At 35.9% G+C, this 14,208-nt stretch overlaps 2 protein-coding genes and 1 long non-coding RNA gene across 4 annotated transcripts in view; all 3 read left to right on the forward strand.

Annotated features, from left to right (window-relative positions):
• LOC134662437 (uncharacterized) overlaps nucleotides 1-14,208 on the forward strand; it is a 333,293-nt gene that overhangs the window by 88,390 nt on the left and 230,695 nt on the right. The window lies entirely within an intron of this gene.
• The window catches only part of LOC134662453 (uncharacterized), a 167,563-nt gene that overhangs the window by 54,304 nt on the left and 99,051 nt on the right, over nucleotides 1-14,208 (forward strand). The gene's annotated exons all lie outside the window — the stretch shown is intronic.
• On the forward strand, nucleotides 6,333-7,577 carry LOC134662900 (achaete-scute complex protein T8-like). The gene has a single exon (XM_063519206.1). It carries the CDS (start codon nucleotides 6,372-6,374, stop codon nucleotides 7,572-7,574), a length of 1,203 nt encoding a protein of 400 aa, XP_063375276.1. The 5' UTR covers nucleotides 6,333-6,371; the 3' UTR covers nucleotides 7,575-7,577.

Genomic DNA, 14,208 nt, shown 5'->3' on the forward strand with positions numbered 1-14,208 from the left:
GACATTATTTAACTTTTATTTACAAATGATTTCAACAGTTGTTAGATTATACATATTTGGTGGTTAGTAACAGTTGCCACCGACATATGTATAAAATATACTTACATATCATAACCCGAGTGCTGACCGACTGTCTGGTACTTACAACACAGTTATATAATATTATCGTAAGCATAGATCTACTGATTACTTAACAGTACCGAAAATAACGGGTATTTGTCTTACTAATGCCCAGTCTAGACTGAAACTAAACAAAAGAACGTGACGGACTAACCTGCGATAGCCGACACAGCTGTGTTCATGAATGAATAGGCGGCCGAGTTACCTTCAAATGCTATAACCTATCTCAATGCAGGTTGCCTTGAAATAGCTCAGCTATTCAGGGCTTCCCCAGACGGCATTATTTCTTATTAGATGCCGCACAAAAGGGAGCCTTTAACTTGATGTAAGTTAAGGTCAAACACAAAGCCCGCGGGCGGCAGGGCTTAGACTGCATCTAGACGACTAGGTATGAGGCATTCATTCCATTACAAAGAGGAATTCTAAGGGTATAATATCCTGCATGACGCTTTCATTTATGTACCTACGAAGTTTTGACGGGCGTTTTTGTACGACTAAAACATAAATATATGATGTGACCGATTTTAGGGAAACTTTAGATGTGCTATGTTTAAAATTATATCCTTATCTTTTTATCCATATTTATTCGTTTGCCGCCTAAATGTACCTAGAGTTCTATAATATATACCACATTATTCCTTTACCTATCTCATGCAGGATCATCATAATGCAATGGGGTAAACTAAAATCTCCAGATTTTGTTACTCGAACGCCATTAGGTTAATGGTTTATCTAAATTTAGCTCATAACTTGAGCGCATTATGTCACATACGGTCCCACATGGTCTCAAGATGTCGCTTTGAGCGGATTGGCGGGAAAAAATACTTCTTAAATTACAGGATAAAGTATAAAGTTAGGAACAAAATCGTCAGTCTTTTGTGAAAAGCCTTATGTGCTCCGTACGCTGTTATTCTGTTTATAAGTGGCCAGTTAAGAGCTAAAGATGGCTCCAAGCCTAATCCCTGTGCAGTATTCGGTTCCTCTTAATCGTGAACTTACAAAAGATTTAACCTACTTCTTTTATAAAGTAACAATTTTAAATTACTTACGCCCAATAAAATTGACGTCGACTTATTAATAAGTTAACATTTTCATAAATTCTGATGGAAGCGTAGCCGTAAGAGCGAGCGACTTTTAATCGCGGGTTCAAACCCCGGCTCGTATAATGAGTTCTTCGGCGATTATGTACGATATGTACCTAAGGAATCTGGACTAATCAAAATAAGGCCTAGTGTCCTTATGGGGTAGGGACTGGGTCGGAAGGTCAGATGGCAGGCGCTTGTATTTAGTAAGTAATATATATACAAATTTAAAAACTATCTTGTATTTTGCATTTGAAATAGTACCTTAATCAAGGAAGTATTTGTATTTTGTACTTAAATTACTTTTCATGAGCTATTTTTTCCATTTCTGGGTACTTGTAAGTAGGTTACTTCAGTGTTTAATTAACTGGCACCAAATTTTATCTAAAAAAAATATTTTCAAAACAACCTTTGTATTGTTAATATTAATAATAAAAATACAATGACTAATATGAAAAAACATTAGTATTCATCCTGCCCATATGCTGCGAAAGAGACGCCTTAAGAAGGCTCTGTCTTAAGATGAAATGGCCAGTATTGCTACCAATTCATGTTAGGCGTTGTCTACTATTTGATTCATCTGATACAGGCAGGATCACAGGACTGATGAATGTTTTATGCAAACCCAACTTAATAACTATAAACCTCAAAGTGCAACTGGTTTTAATTTGAAACGAGTGCAGTTCCCTAAGTTGAGGAGCATTTACCTACCAAAATGCAAGAATAGGTAAGGTACCTATTGCAGTCCCAAGCTCAATACATAAATAAGATATTTACCATACATACGAAAAAACGTATAACTATTCATATATGAGCCTTATTTAGTTTGTATTTATATTTAAGTTACTACAATAAATATTATTTCCATATTGCCATAAGTGGAAAACGTTAAATTGAGCCTTAGATATCAAAATTAAAATTAAATTAATAATTGGGGGCTCCATACATATAACTTAATTTTGAGCGGGCTCTATCTAAAGAGCTGTGAAAGCTAGAGGATTTAAATTTACACCGTATACGAATGTATGATTACACGTTATTTATTATTAAACCCCCTTTTTAACCAACGAAAAAAACGGAGGAGGTTCTCAAGTCGCAGCGTATTTTTTTTTTATTTTTTTTTTTTATGTATGACCACGCATAACTTTTTACAGAGGAGTTCGTTTTTGATATTTTTTTTATTGGAAAGGGTATACCTCGAAGTTGGTCCCATATAAATTTGAAAAAAAAATCCAACCTTAAGGAAAATAGGGGACGATTGATTTTTCACTCACCGATTGTAACGTATGACCAAGCATAACTAAAAAAATGGAAAAATAAAAACTTTTACAAATAAAAAGAAAACCGACTTCAAGAAGGATAAAATAAAATATTACTCCAAGTACCCGGGTTGCTTTGATGGCGCATGTCATATTTAACATATTTAATGTATGTTATCGTCCAAAGAACATAGCAAGTAGGTATATACGTATTACATGTACAATTACTTTACAGAAATACTACAAAAAATTCTTGTAATAGTGGGATCGATCAGCTAAGTAGGTACTTTTACTAGGAGCCCGTTTGACGAAAGCAGGTAAGTAATACGTATAGTTGGTCAAACCAATTTGTCAGTAAATCAGAACAAACAAAAACTGTAGGTACTCATCCTTTTTTGTTTGGGTACTAGTAATAGTGTAAGACAAAGATAGTATGATTCTCTCTGGGCCCGATTCGGATTTTGAAATAGACATCTATTAGATATCTTTTAGACTTCACCAAGATACGATAACGATATGTTTAAGCTTATTACCTGTCAAATTTGACATTTGCGCGATTCTGGAGATACTCTTGAACGATTTCCACAAGATATGACTTAGAGATCCAATTCGCATCTAATAGATATCTAACGCTATCTAACGTAAAAGTGACATTGGTTGCCCGAATTTCGCTGCAAAAGAGAACTAGTTGAAATCTAAACTGTAACGTATCTAGAATGGATCTAGTACGTGTCGTCTCTTGTGAATATCTTGAAGTTTGAATACGGCAGTCTGTCTATGTTTGAAATGAGACAGTCCTTTGACAAACTATAGTAGCGAAAAACTTTTTTTCATTTCAATATTTACGAATGGGACTTCCGCTTATTTTATATGTTACAGTCTGTCTGTAGTAAGTCACGCCCCAGTTCTTTTTTTTGTATACCAAACTGTCGCTCTAGTTTAATATTGGCGGTCAAGCGAAAGCATTAAAAAAATTGGTTTTCGCTTGACCATTCATTTTTTTTTACTTTCAGCAATTAATGAACTAATAAAATTAATCTTATTCCGAAGAAAATTTTAGTATGATTACTAACGTAACTAAGTTAACCAGTTCATTTTATCAAGTTTAGGATCAGTGTGGAATGGGTCACCCAGGGCACGTGCCAGGACACAAAAGCTACGCGGCAGCTGGCGTGGGCGGCTGCAAAACAAACTATTCTATTACAGTTGGATCATTCAATACTGAACCCTATAGCTACGGTAAATACAGCGATAACAAATACATTCTAGAGATCATAGATCTGCCGTATTGTTATTGCTGAAGACAGCGTTAGAAATACGCAGTAAACAACAATTGTTTTGATTGGTACAGTCAACTTTGATATACTAATCTATTATTTTGTGTGCAATCGGTGCTATATAGATAACTAGCGACCCGCCGTCCCGGCTTAGCACGGATTGTTCAATCAATTTACATAAACCTTTACAAAATGCACTTAAACCTTCCTCAAGAATATAGATTGATAGGTGAAAACCGCATGAAAATCCGTTCAGTTGTTTTTGAGTTTATCGCGAGCATTACAGACGTGTTACAGACAGACAGACGCGGCAGGGGACTTTGTTTTACAATAGTACCTATGTAATTATGTATTGATTGGTCTCTTATTATTTATTATCAAATAAAGATAATACATATAGCAAATTTGAGCATTGGCATGCTCCATAGATATGTATTTATATATCCATTTGTGGTGTCCAACTCCACTAGAGTTGCAAGCGCCCATAGGCTGCGGTGGCTGCTTAATATCAGGCGGTCCGCGCCCTTGCTGCACGCTACGCGGCGTGGTATACAATAGTCCCACTTTCTAGCTTGCCATAAGGACGCTTTGACAGGTTATTCGTATAAAGATACAAGCAAATCTCGTCATTATGGTAAGCGACAAAGTGGGGCCTTTGTCTATACGTCGACAAATAAAAATGGTTACATTTTGTTGTTTAATTAATAAATTATTTTTAAAATTCCTTTACAGATAAAAGAAGTAGTGTTTGTCACGAAAGTTTCAATCTACTATTTAATTTGTAAGGTTCTTAGACAATCCATTTTTTTTATAATCCCAAATATCGGTACCGTTGCAATTCGCGCCATTTCTGCAGTTGGAGTTCTGCGCCGAGTGCGCTGGCTCGTTGTTTCGCATAAGTCTGCTCTTTTTATGCTAGGCATTATCTTAAGTATCTTAAGTATATCTTGATAATAGTGTAAGGGTAATATTAGACAGATACGTACGATCAAATTCTCATGAAAATCAAAACAGTGTATTTCCGCAGAAAACTTTATTTTCGTTAGAATCACTCAAAATTTGTTAACTTTCAGTTGGTGAATAGATTGAATAAACATATAAATTTTACATTAACTGATGTTACTCAGTGTGTAAATTTCAAAATATTAGAACTGATTGCAATCGAATATTAATTTAAGGGCATCGTAGGAATTTAAATCGATTAAGTGTCCTACCGATGGTTAGGTACCTATCTGATGGTATTTAACTATAACTGTGGATAAATTTTTCGCAAATATTTTTTCCCAGGAATAAATTAATCGTGAACATTCGCGATAACGTAGCAATTATTCGCGATTAATATTGGTCGAATAGTTAACAAAATAACTATTTAGCTGTTTTGTATCCTAATAATAAAAAAAAATGTTTTCTATCGGTTTATCTTGTCTGTCCTACCTAGGTCTATCCAATTTATCGTAATATGTAAATAATTACAAACAAATAATACTGAACATCTCTAGTTTGCACAAAACTGATAAGAAAGTTGAGTTACGTGGTTTTCTCGCTCTTTCGTTTGTGTACCTATATGTATCTTTAAAGCTGGCTACCTGCGAATCCTGCGATGTGATAAATTTCTTGTCCCTAATTTATTTATTTGTGTAGATTTGCTATCTGAGCGTGTCTCAAATATCATTCGTAAATATTCGAATAAAATAAAGAATAATTGATTTATTATTTGAAAATGTTAACGAATGATTTATAATTTTATTACCTATAGCTTTAATATTACTTACTTAATTTTACAGCGCATTGCCGTTAGCTGTAAAATTTTATTTCAATAAATATCAATATCAATAATTAATGATTATTAGCTTTGCCTAACTCTGATTATTAATTCACTTATACATATTTATATAAATTAGCATTTCAAAATCCCGCGCATAGCTCCGGTACAACCCCCTGCGCTGGCGCATTCGTTTGTTCAAAATGCCATTGAAGCACGCGAACGGTTTTAGCTCTTCGTATGAGTGTAATAAAGCTGTACATACACGCTTTATTATGTGCATGTGTGCGTTATAACACTCACACATGGACTGCTGGGTGGGACACCCCTCGAAATTATTGTCCACGGTGCTACTCGCGTTTTGGGTAGCGTTACCGTTCAACAATTTGTGAAGCTATGTTAAATGTACCGACTTCAATAATATACGTTAGTACTTACGTTGTGCCCCTAGTAACCTATTGACGACATCAAAGTAATTATAATTTATTTTTATTAGGTCACATCGATTATATCCTTGAAATATTAAAAATAAAAACTCCGACCAATAAATTTAATTTGTTTATTTATATATTTGGAAGTAACGGTAAATATATTTATATAAAGTATCTATAAGTAGTAAAAAATATTATAATCGGTAACGCTACCCCATTCCGCCCTTTGAAAAGGCATGTGTGCAACTAGTAAACGTAAGTACCCCTGTTCTGTTGATCCCCCCGCCGGTCCAGGTGCGCCCGCGCGGCACGCGCCATTCCCGCCGCGGCCGGCGCCCTGACGCCATCTAAACCAACTGCCTGCTGCATCCCCGGAACCATTCCCCTTACCCGGAACCCGGAACCATTCCGAAGGATACTCGGAATGTGACTCGCCCATCATGAGTTCAATCGGTGTCGTAGTCTTCCGCAACTCGCCCCTCGGCAAAGCCCAAGTTCTCCAGGACTCCGTCAGCAACGCCGTCAATATAAACAATAACACCAACCAAGGTGTCAGAAGAGAAATCATTATAGTGAGGAAGAAACAGAAGATCCAGTCTCCGCCCACGGTGTCAGTGACTTCTTTAGTGCGTGCTTCTGATCCTTCCGTTGCAAGTGTAGCGGCGAAAAGACCGCGAGTTCGTGAAAGTGTTCCTGAAGATATAGCTCGGTCGCCGACACCACTTGCGGTGGCACGGCGTAACGCCCGGGAACGGAACAGAGTGAGACAAGTCAACGATGGCTTTGCCGCTCTACGTAGACACATACCCGAAGAAGTGGCTGCGGAGTTTGAAAACGCCAACTCAAACAGAGGACCGAACAAGAAGCTGAGTAAAGTAGAAACATTGCGTATGGCTGTAGAATATATAAGAAACTTAGAGAGTCTCCTTAATATAGGCCATGCTGACAAAGAAAACGGATCGTGTATGTCAATGGAATCTTTTCCCTCGCCGGCGTCTTCATCGCCACGTGACAATAGTCAAGAAAGAAGTTATTTCGCCCTCAACTCCCCCGCTCTTGATGATGATGGTCTTGAGGAAGACGAATTAGACGGAACTCTGCAGCAGTTACCTCAGCACCAGTATATAGAATTACCAGCTACCGAAAACTTTCAGTTAGTTTCTACTCCGCATTTGTATGAAGAAGAGGACGGTGTCGGGCAACCTTTGACCCCGTCATCTGATTTAATAGCTCAAGAAGATGTCAATCCACATCTACTTGATGAACATTTTCCATTTCCAAACTCGGCTGAGCAATTCACAGTGATCCCGGAACAAAACTATTGTAGCGACACCAATGTGCCATTGAACGATAGTGATTTCGAGTTAAAATATGCGGAGTCTGTCCAACACCACATGCAGAGAAGTTTGGGTGAAGAAACAGACCTGCCTCTCGAAGCAATTAATCCCGATCTGATTATGGCACATGAGCAGTATAAGTTCAAAGAAGAGTCATTTTTGGAAAATACACCGTACAGTGATATAGAGCTGAAGAAAGAACTTCCGGACATTCACGTGACGCCTGAAGACAGGGAGCAGTTTGAGGAGACTTTGAAATGGTGGCAGGAGAAAACAAGACAAGCACGGCCAAACAATAAGAATTGACTAGAAAAGAATAGCTCATTGAGTTGATAGTCCGAGTAGAGTAATAGATATTTATTATGATGTATGTATATGCAGTAGTGGTTAACATACAGCTGTCGGTGCCAAAGTCGCTGCCGGCGCAAGGTGCGCGGTAACGGTCAGTTAGTTTAATGAAGCCAGCACACGCCTGCGTTTCTTTATCTTAATGTTAGTGTTAATAGCCAAGAAAAACGTTTGCTCAAGTTAGTTAAACAAAGAGTTAACACGTGTTGAATCGATAACCACCTTTCATGTCCGATTAGTATAAGTGTTAGACTAAGTGAATGCTTTTACCTGAAGATAACATATTGGCATAGTTGGTTGTCATGCTTAATATTATTATATTTATATTGATATAAATATCTACATTTTTGTCTTCTTCCAAACACACTGTAGAGACTATAACACTATGTTCTTACTTGAAAAATACCCTTTTTTACTATGACTTAGCATTATGCGTCTTTCCTGTGGACGTCATACGATAAAGACTTTAATGCCGTATTAGGCATTAAACTTTCTAAATCTGTTTGATGAAAGCATTAATAAATTGTACCCAAATACCTCCGTTTTCCGAAACCTTTCTGACCCCATTTGCATTTCATTACATTCACTTATTTTTACTAGGTAATTTGTAAATATTTCCTTATTTGACCATATTTAAAAAAAAAACGAAATAAATATTTGTTTTTAATGTTCATTTGAGCCTTCAAAATCAGATAACGAAAAAAACAGTACTTATTTATTACTCATTGACATCAATTTATCGTCATTTGACGGAACTATTTCAAGATCGCCGTTCAAATGATAAAAACCTATTATATATGTTTTAGTCTTACCTTTGATTTTATCTGTAAATATTGTTTACAAGGGCACCTAATCATTAATACAAATTGTTATACATAAAACACTTATTTTAGTGCCTTCGAGATAATAATGTGATGTTAGTCGTAAGTAACTATTTATAACAATAAATCCATTTTAATATGTCGTTACTTTATTAAGCCAATAGAGTCCCATTCTTTCAAGTCTCACCCCATTACTGGCAGCATCCCTTATGCTAATTCAGCCATTTTTTGACATTAAATGACCCACTTTGCCGCTTTGGCGATGGATGAATGCCGCAAGGGCCGGTAGTACAGCCAGCATCAAAAGTAGCGGATAAAACAACGCGCCAAAAGTATACTTTTCCAAGTAGAAAAAAGTATCCGTTAAAACCGACTAATTGTCCAATATATAAAGACAAATCTTTTTTGTTAAGCTGTTAGAGAGTGGTAGTTTTGACATGTAGTCTGATCCGCTACTTCTGAAGCTAACTGTACAAAACTTAAAGATATAACTATTTAATTTAGGTACCTAACATTAATGATACATACTTTGATTCATAGCTACTATCTTTTAATTTTGTTCATATACGCATTATATACATAAATATGCCTACTTGATATTTAGGTAAATCGAAATCTACCGATTCCTAGTACTCCATTACAATATTAAACATATTGTGAGTAGTGATTAGCCCTTTTTTATCATTACTTTCTTGATTATTAAGTAAAAACCATGTTGGAAAACATGACACTCAAGCAGCCCTGAGAACTAACGATTGTGTTATCTTAACTTATAGGTATATTCGAATAGCCTGTTAAACTTTAGTTAGTAGACTTGAGTCCCGGTTAAGTTCGTGTTTGTCCGGGCCGAAGACCGTTAACGGTAAGCCGATAGCGCCATTGTGATTGTAATGCGCCGCCGCTACCCCAAAAAACTTCGTGTGAGATTCGAATTCGGGATGCACGTAGGGTTCCTTGGCTAATGAAGAACGGTTACCCGACAATACATTTGACTGGTCCTTGGTAGTTTAGGTAAGTTCGAAAATTATAAACTGACAGTAGATATATATTTTTAAACGCACATTTAATTAATTCAGATTAAGTTAGGTATTTATTTTGAATCAGAGATCAATATTTTTCAGTTTTTATTTAGGTAAGTGACGTACAAATCATAGAATTATAACATTTATAATTAATATTAGAAAATAACAATATAAGTACGAGAATTAGAAACAACGAAAGGTACTTATTGGGAACGAGTAGTACGTAATCAGCAAATTTCGCTTAGTGTATAATTATTTTTATCAGTTTAATTTATAATTATTATGCATCCACAAATAAATGGTGTTTTACAGATACTTGCTTCTAAATTTTACACAGAAATTAGTTTAATTATATTATGTACATATTTATAATCTAACCAGAAATTATACTGTAATTTAAAATTATTAAACTGAATTATACAATGTGAATAGCCCTACGATAAACTTCGATACTACCCAGTATAATTTGTCAATAGACATTTCCAATTTCCTTAAACAAACATTAAATTTTGCGCCATCATTCTTTAATAAACAGTTAACAAAGTATCATATCTTCGACAGCATAAAGTCTTGTAAGATTGTAAAATAGCGGAATACAAGACGTTTTTCTTGTAGGGCTGCGAATGTTTATTTATAATAGGAACGCAAACAATTTCATAGTTTTCAAACAAGAACATAGCGGTTATTTCTTGCTTCGTTCCGCACGCTCTTTAAATTGTTTCCGGGCTCAAGAATGTTAATTTCTTCTAATTTTTTTCTATCGAAATATCGCCATATTTTACGGAGTAAACGCCTTGCACGCTATTTTGGCTTCCATTTAAATATTTTCCGGTTCATTCGTCAGGGGCTGTTTTTGGTGATTATAGATTTTGATACACGTGAGCGCACGATTGGAATAAAATTTCAACACAACATGCATTTAACGGCTCGGCTACGACATTGAGCGACTTGCGACGGCGGCAGCGACAACCATAGGTGGGAACGAAAGGTCCGATCGCTGTGTGTCGTTCCAACCTATGGTTATCGCTGCCGCCGTCGCGAGTCGCTCAATGTCGTGGACGAGCCGTTAGGCTGGCATCTCTCCCCGTTTACCCCCGGTAGGCTGCAGTGGTGAAGGCAGTAAATCTGAAAAATGGGTGCATAATCAGTCACTTATGTATTTGATTACGCTTAAAAATAAACAAACAACATTAAACGTTTAATCTCTAGAAGTAGTAGTATAATACCAAAAACATTGAATAATTTTACGGTTTAGACTCACTTGTTTTAAGTCACTCACCGTAAAATTATTCAATGTTAGCATGTCTCACAACAGTTTAAATTCGACCAAAAACATTATGAAAAATATTAATAGATTTCTTGTTCATTAACAAACTAGCTTCTGTCCGCGACTTTGTATGCGTGGAATTATGATGATGGATAAAAACTATCCTAGTATGTTCTCCGGGCTTTAAACTATCTTCATAACAAATTTTATCTTAATCGGTTCAGCGGTTTAAGCGTGAAGAGGTAACAGACAGACAGACAAACGTTGTTATAATCGTATTTATAATATTAATAATATAATACGGATGTTTCATATAATACACCTTACAGCGAACATCTAATACCTTTAAACGAGCAATTCTTGTTTATTTATTTATTTATATATATATATATATATATATATTTCGGGGATCTCGGAAACGGCTCTAACGATTTCGATGAAATTTGGTATATAGGGGTTTTCGGGGGCTATCGGGCTATTAAAATCGATCTAGCTAGGTCTTATCTCTGGGAAAACGCGCATTTCCGAGTTATTATATGTTTTCCGAGCGAAGCTCGGTCACCCAGATATTTTTATTAATCACAGTAAAAGTAATCAATCATGTTTATGAAGTTAATAAGCCGTCCAATTAATACTGAACTTGTACAGTAGGTACATTAAGCGATTTCACGATTTTTTTCCTCTGTATGTACTTATAGTATGATACTGGTTTCTATTTTTTTATATGTACGTATTGGGGCGTTTTCTAAAATAAATATTGAAAACCTGATTCTTTCAAATCTGGACGTTCTTGGGCTCATTCTACTCAGAATCGACAGCATTCTCCATCCCGCCATTAAAAAAAGATGTCCCAAAATATCCATTCCATTACGTCACGTTTTAGTATGAACATTTTTTTCACTTGTATGTGCGTGACGCGTGACGTAGTGGAACGTACAATTTTCATACAAATTTTTGGGATATTCTATTTTATCATCAGAATTTAATATGCTAGAGTGATTCTGAGTTGAAAGAACCCAAAAACACCAGGATCTGTGAGAATCAGGTTTTCGATATTTATTTTAGAAAAGGCCCATTAAAACTTCAAAAATGCTGTTCACTTTTTCGTTGCTAATGGATGGTAAGTAGTAGGTACGAGTAAATCAGTTAAGGTCTCACATAAAGAACAAGGCGACACTCAGTAGCAAGTGGTTATTATCCTTCGAAATTACAACAAGTGTCCTCTCCAGTCTCCTTATCTTTAAGGATTAGGCATACTGCTGCTGCTTTTACTATCGCTCGTCGATAATTTGGTAAGTACAGCACTTTTCCCTTACCTTTTATCTGATGTCAGATGAAAATACATATATTTCTACGACATTATTTTACAATGTAAATCTATTTAGTCCTGAGATTGAACTTTTATATTTTTCTTAATATTTTCCTTGGTGTATACCTTTTTACAACTTACAATCTTTAGTAATTAGAACAATAGTTTGTTTCCAAATTGCAATTTTATGTAAACTGCTGCCTTTAATATGATTGATAGGTACGAGTATGTATTAGGTAAACCTTTGCCATTTTACAGCTTTCTATGTATAATAAGTGAGTACAATGGTCATTAAGCTAAGCCGCGGACGGCCATTTATAGTAAGCCTAAATTGTGAACGACATAATCCTTAAATGGTTAGTTTAATTAAGTACCTATCGATATATTTGCATTGATGAAGATGCCAGGGATTTTGTTATTTAATTAAATTTGAATATAAACTTTAATAGGTACATGAGATGCGTGGGAAAAGACTCACTTTAGCATGACAAAGATTCCCGATACTATGAGGAAGAGCTCCTGATCGAACCGAAAAAGTCCGTTACGGCACGATACGGCTTTTGTTGACTTGTGTACGGCGGTTAAGTACCCTTGATACTTGATGCGAGCGTACGTTCGTTTTCTTAGTACGCTTAGTTTAGGTGACGTTATTCATGACATGCTACTTGCGGCGTGTTTTGTTATGTTAGTTAGTAATATTTGTATTGGTACGGGCAACTTTTTAAAATATTTTATAGCTGTCTAGTCTGTCTACATTAAAAGTTTGAACGTAGAGGGTCGCAATAGTTCTAAATGTTCCGTTTAGAAGATATCATTAATAGACGCATATACCTAAACCAAGTGACGTGGTTGACCCCGGCATGCTTGCCTTATGGAACATTTATAGTCAAAACTAACGACGTTTTTCTTAGAAAACTATCATCATCACAGCACAAACTATCGGCGTAATAACATAAACTATAGTCAAATGGTAACAAAATAAGTTAAACAACTTAAACAAGTTTAAATATTAGGTATATAAAACCTTACAAAACAAATTTATAAAATCATGACTATCGGACTCTCGGTCCAGCTGTTCAGATATTTATATTTATTAATACAAATATATCAGAAGTGTTTGTTTCGATAACATAATAAAAAATCCAAATAAATTTACCTATATATAATTTTAGTACGTTAAGAAATAGACGGTTTCTTTTGCCATCAGTAAACAAGTATCAAGAAATTGTATTCCACCAACAAAAGCAAGGTAAAGTCAAAGAAGCTACCCTATTGTTGTACAATATTTATTCTTGCGTGGATCTCGTCGGTCTTTCAGCGAGGTCGCTCCTTTGTCCAGGGTTCATGGGAACGGGCAAAAAACCGCGTTGCCTTTAGGGAACAGCGAACAAAACTGAATAAGCACTTTTTCAACCTATCGCTCGCATAAAACGTACGAACCACGTGTTCGAAGATTAAAATTTTTGTTTATAATCTCCACATCTCATGCAAAGCCTTTGGCTGTTAGTTTAGGGTCCTGAGATTTGATGAGTTTGATGACATTAAATAAATGTAACAAACAAATGATGTATGTTTCTAGGTCTAAAATTATCAAGAAATTTGAACTCAGTGACATAAGTAATTCACATAACACTCGTAAGTGTGCGTATAGGTGCGAGTAAAATATTATTTACTTTGTCAAAATTCAAAATAAGCGAAATGAAATATGAGTGTAGAGAAATTAACTAAACTAACTAAACATTCAATATAACCTTAAGTATTCCTTCATTAGAAAAGACGTAAGAAAACGAAAGACGTAAGTAAAATAATAAACGTAGTGGTCGTATCAACAAAGTTGATCTTTACACACAATTTTATTATTGAGGGTCACTGTATGATATTTTTTAGAAGCGCTGGTGGCCTAGCGGTAAGAGTGTGCGACTTGCAATCCGGAGGTCGCGGGTTCGGACCCCGGCTCGTACCAATGAGTTTTTCGGAACTTATGTACGAAATATCATTTGATATTTACCAGTCGCTTTTCGGTGAAGGAAAACATCGTGAGGAAACCGGACTAATCCCAATACGGGCCTAGTTTACCCTCTGGGTTGGAAGGTCAGATGCAGTCGCTTTCGTGAAAACTAGCGCCCACGCCAATTACTGGGATTAGTTGCCAAGCGGGCCCCAGGCTCCCATG

Source organism: Cydia amplana, chromosome 3 (assembly GCF_948474715.1).
Source record: "Cydia amplana chromosome 3, ilCydAmpl1.1, whole genome shotgun sequence".
NCBI lineage: Eukaryota > Metazoa > Arthropoda > Insecta > Lepidoptera > Tortricidae > Cydia > Cydia amplana.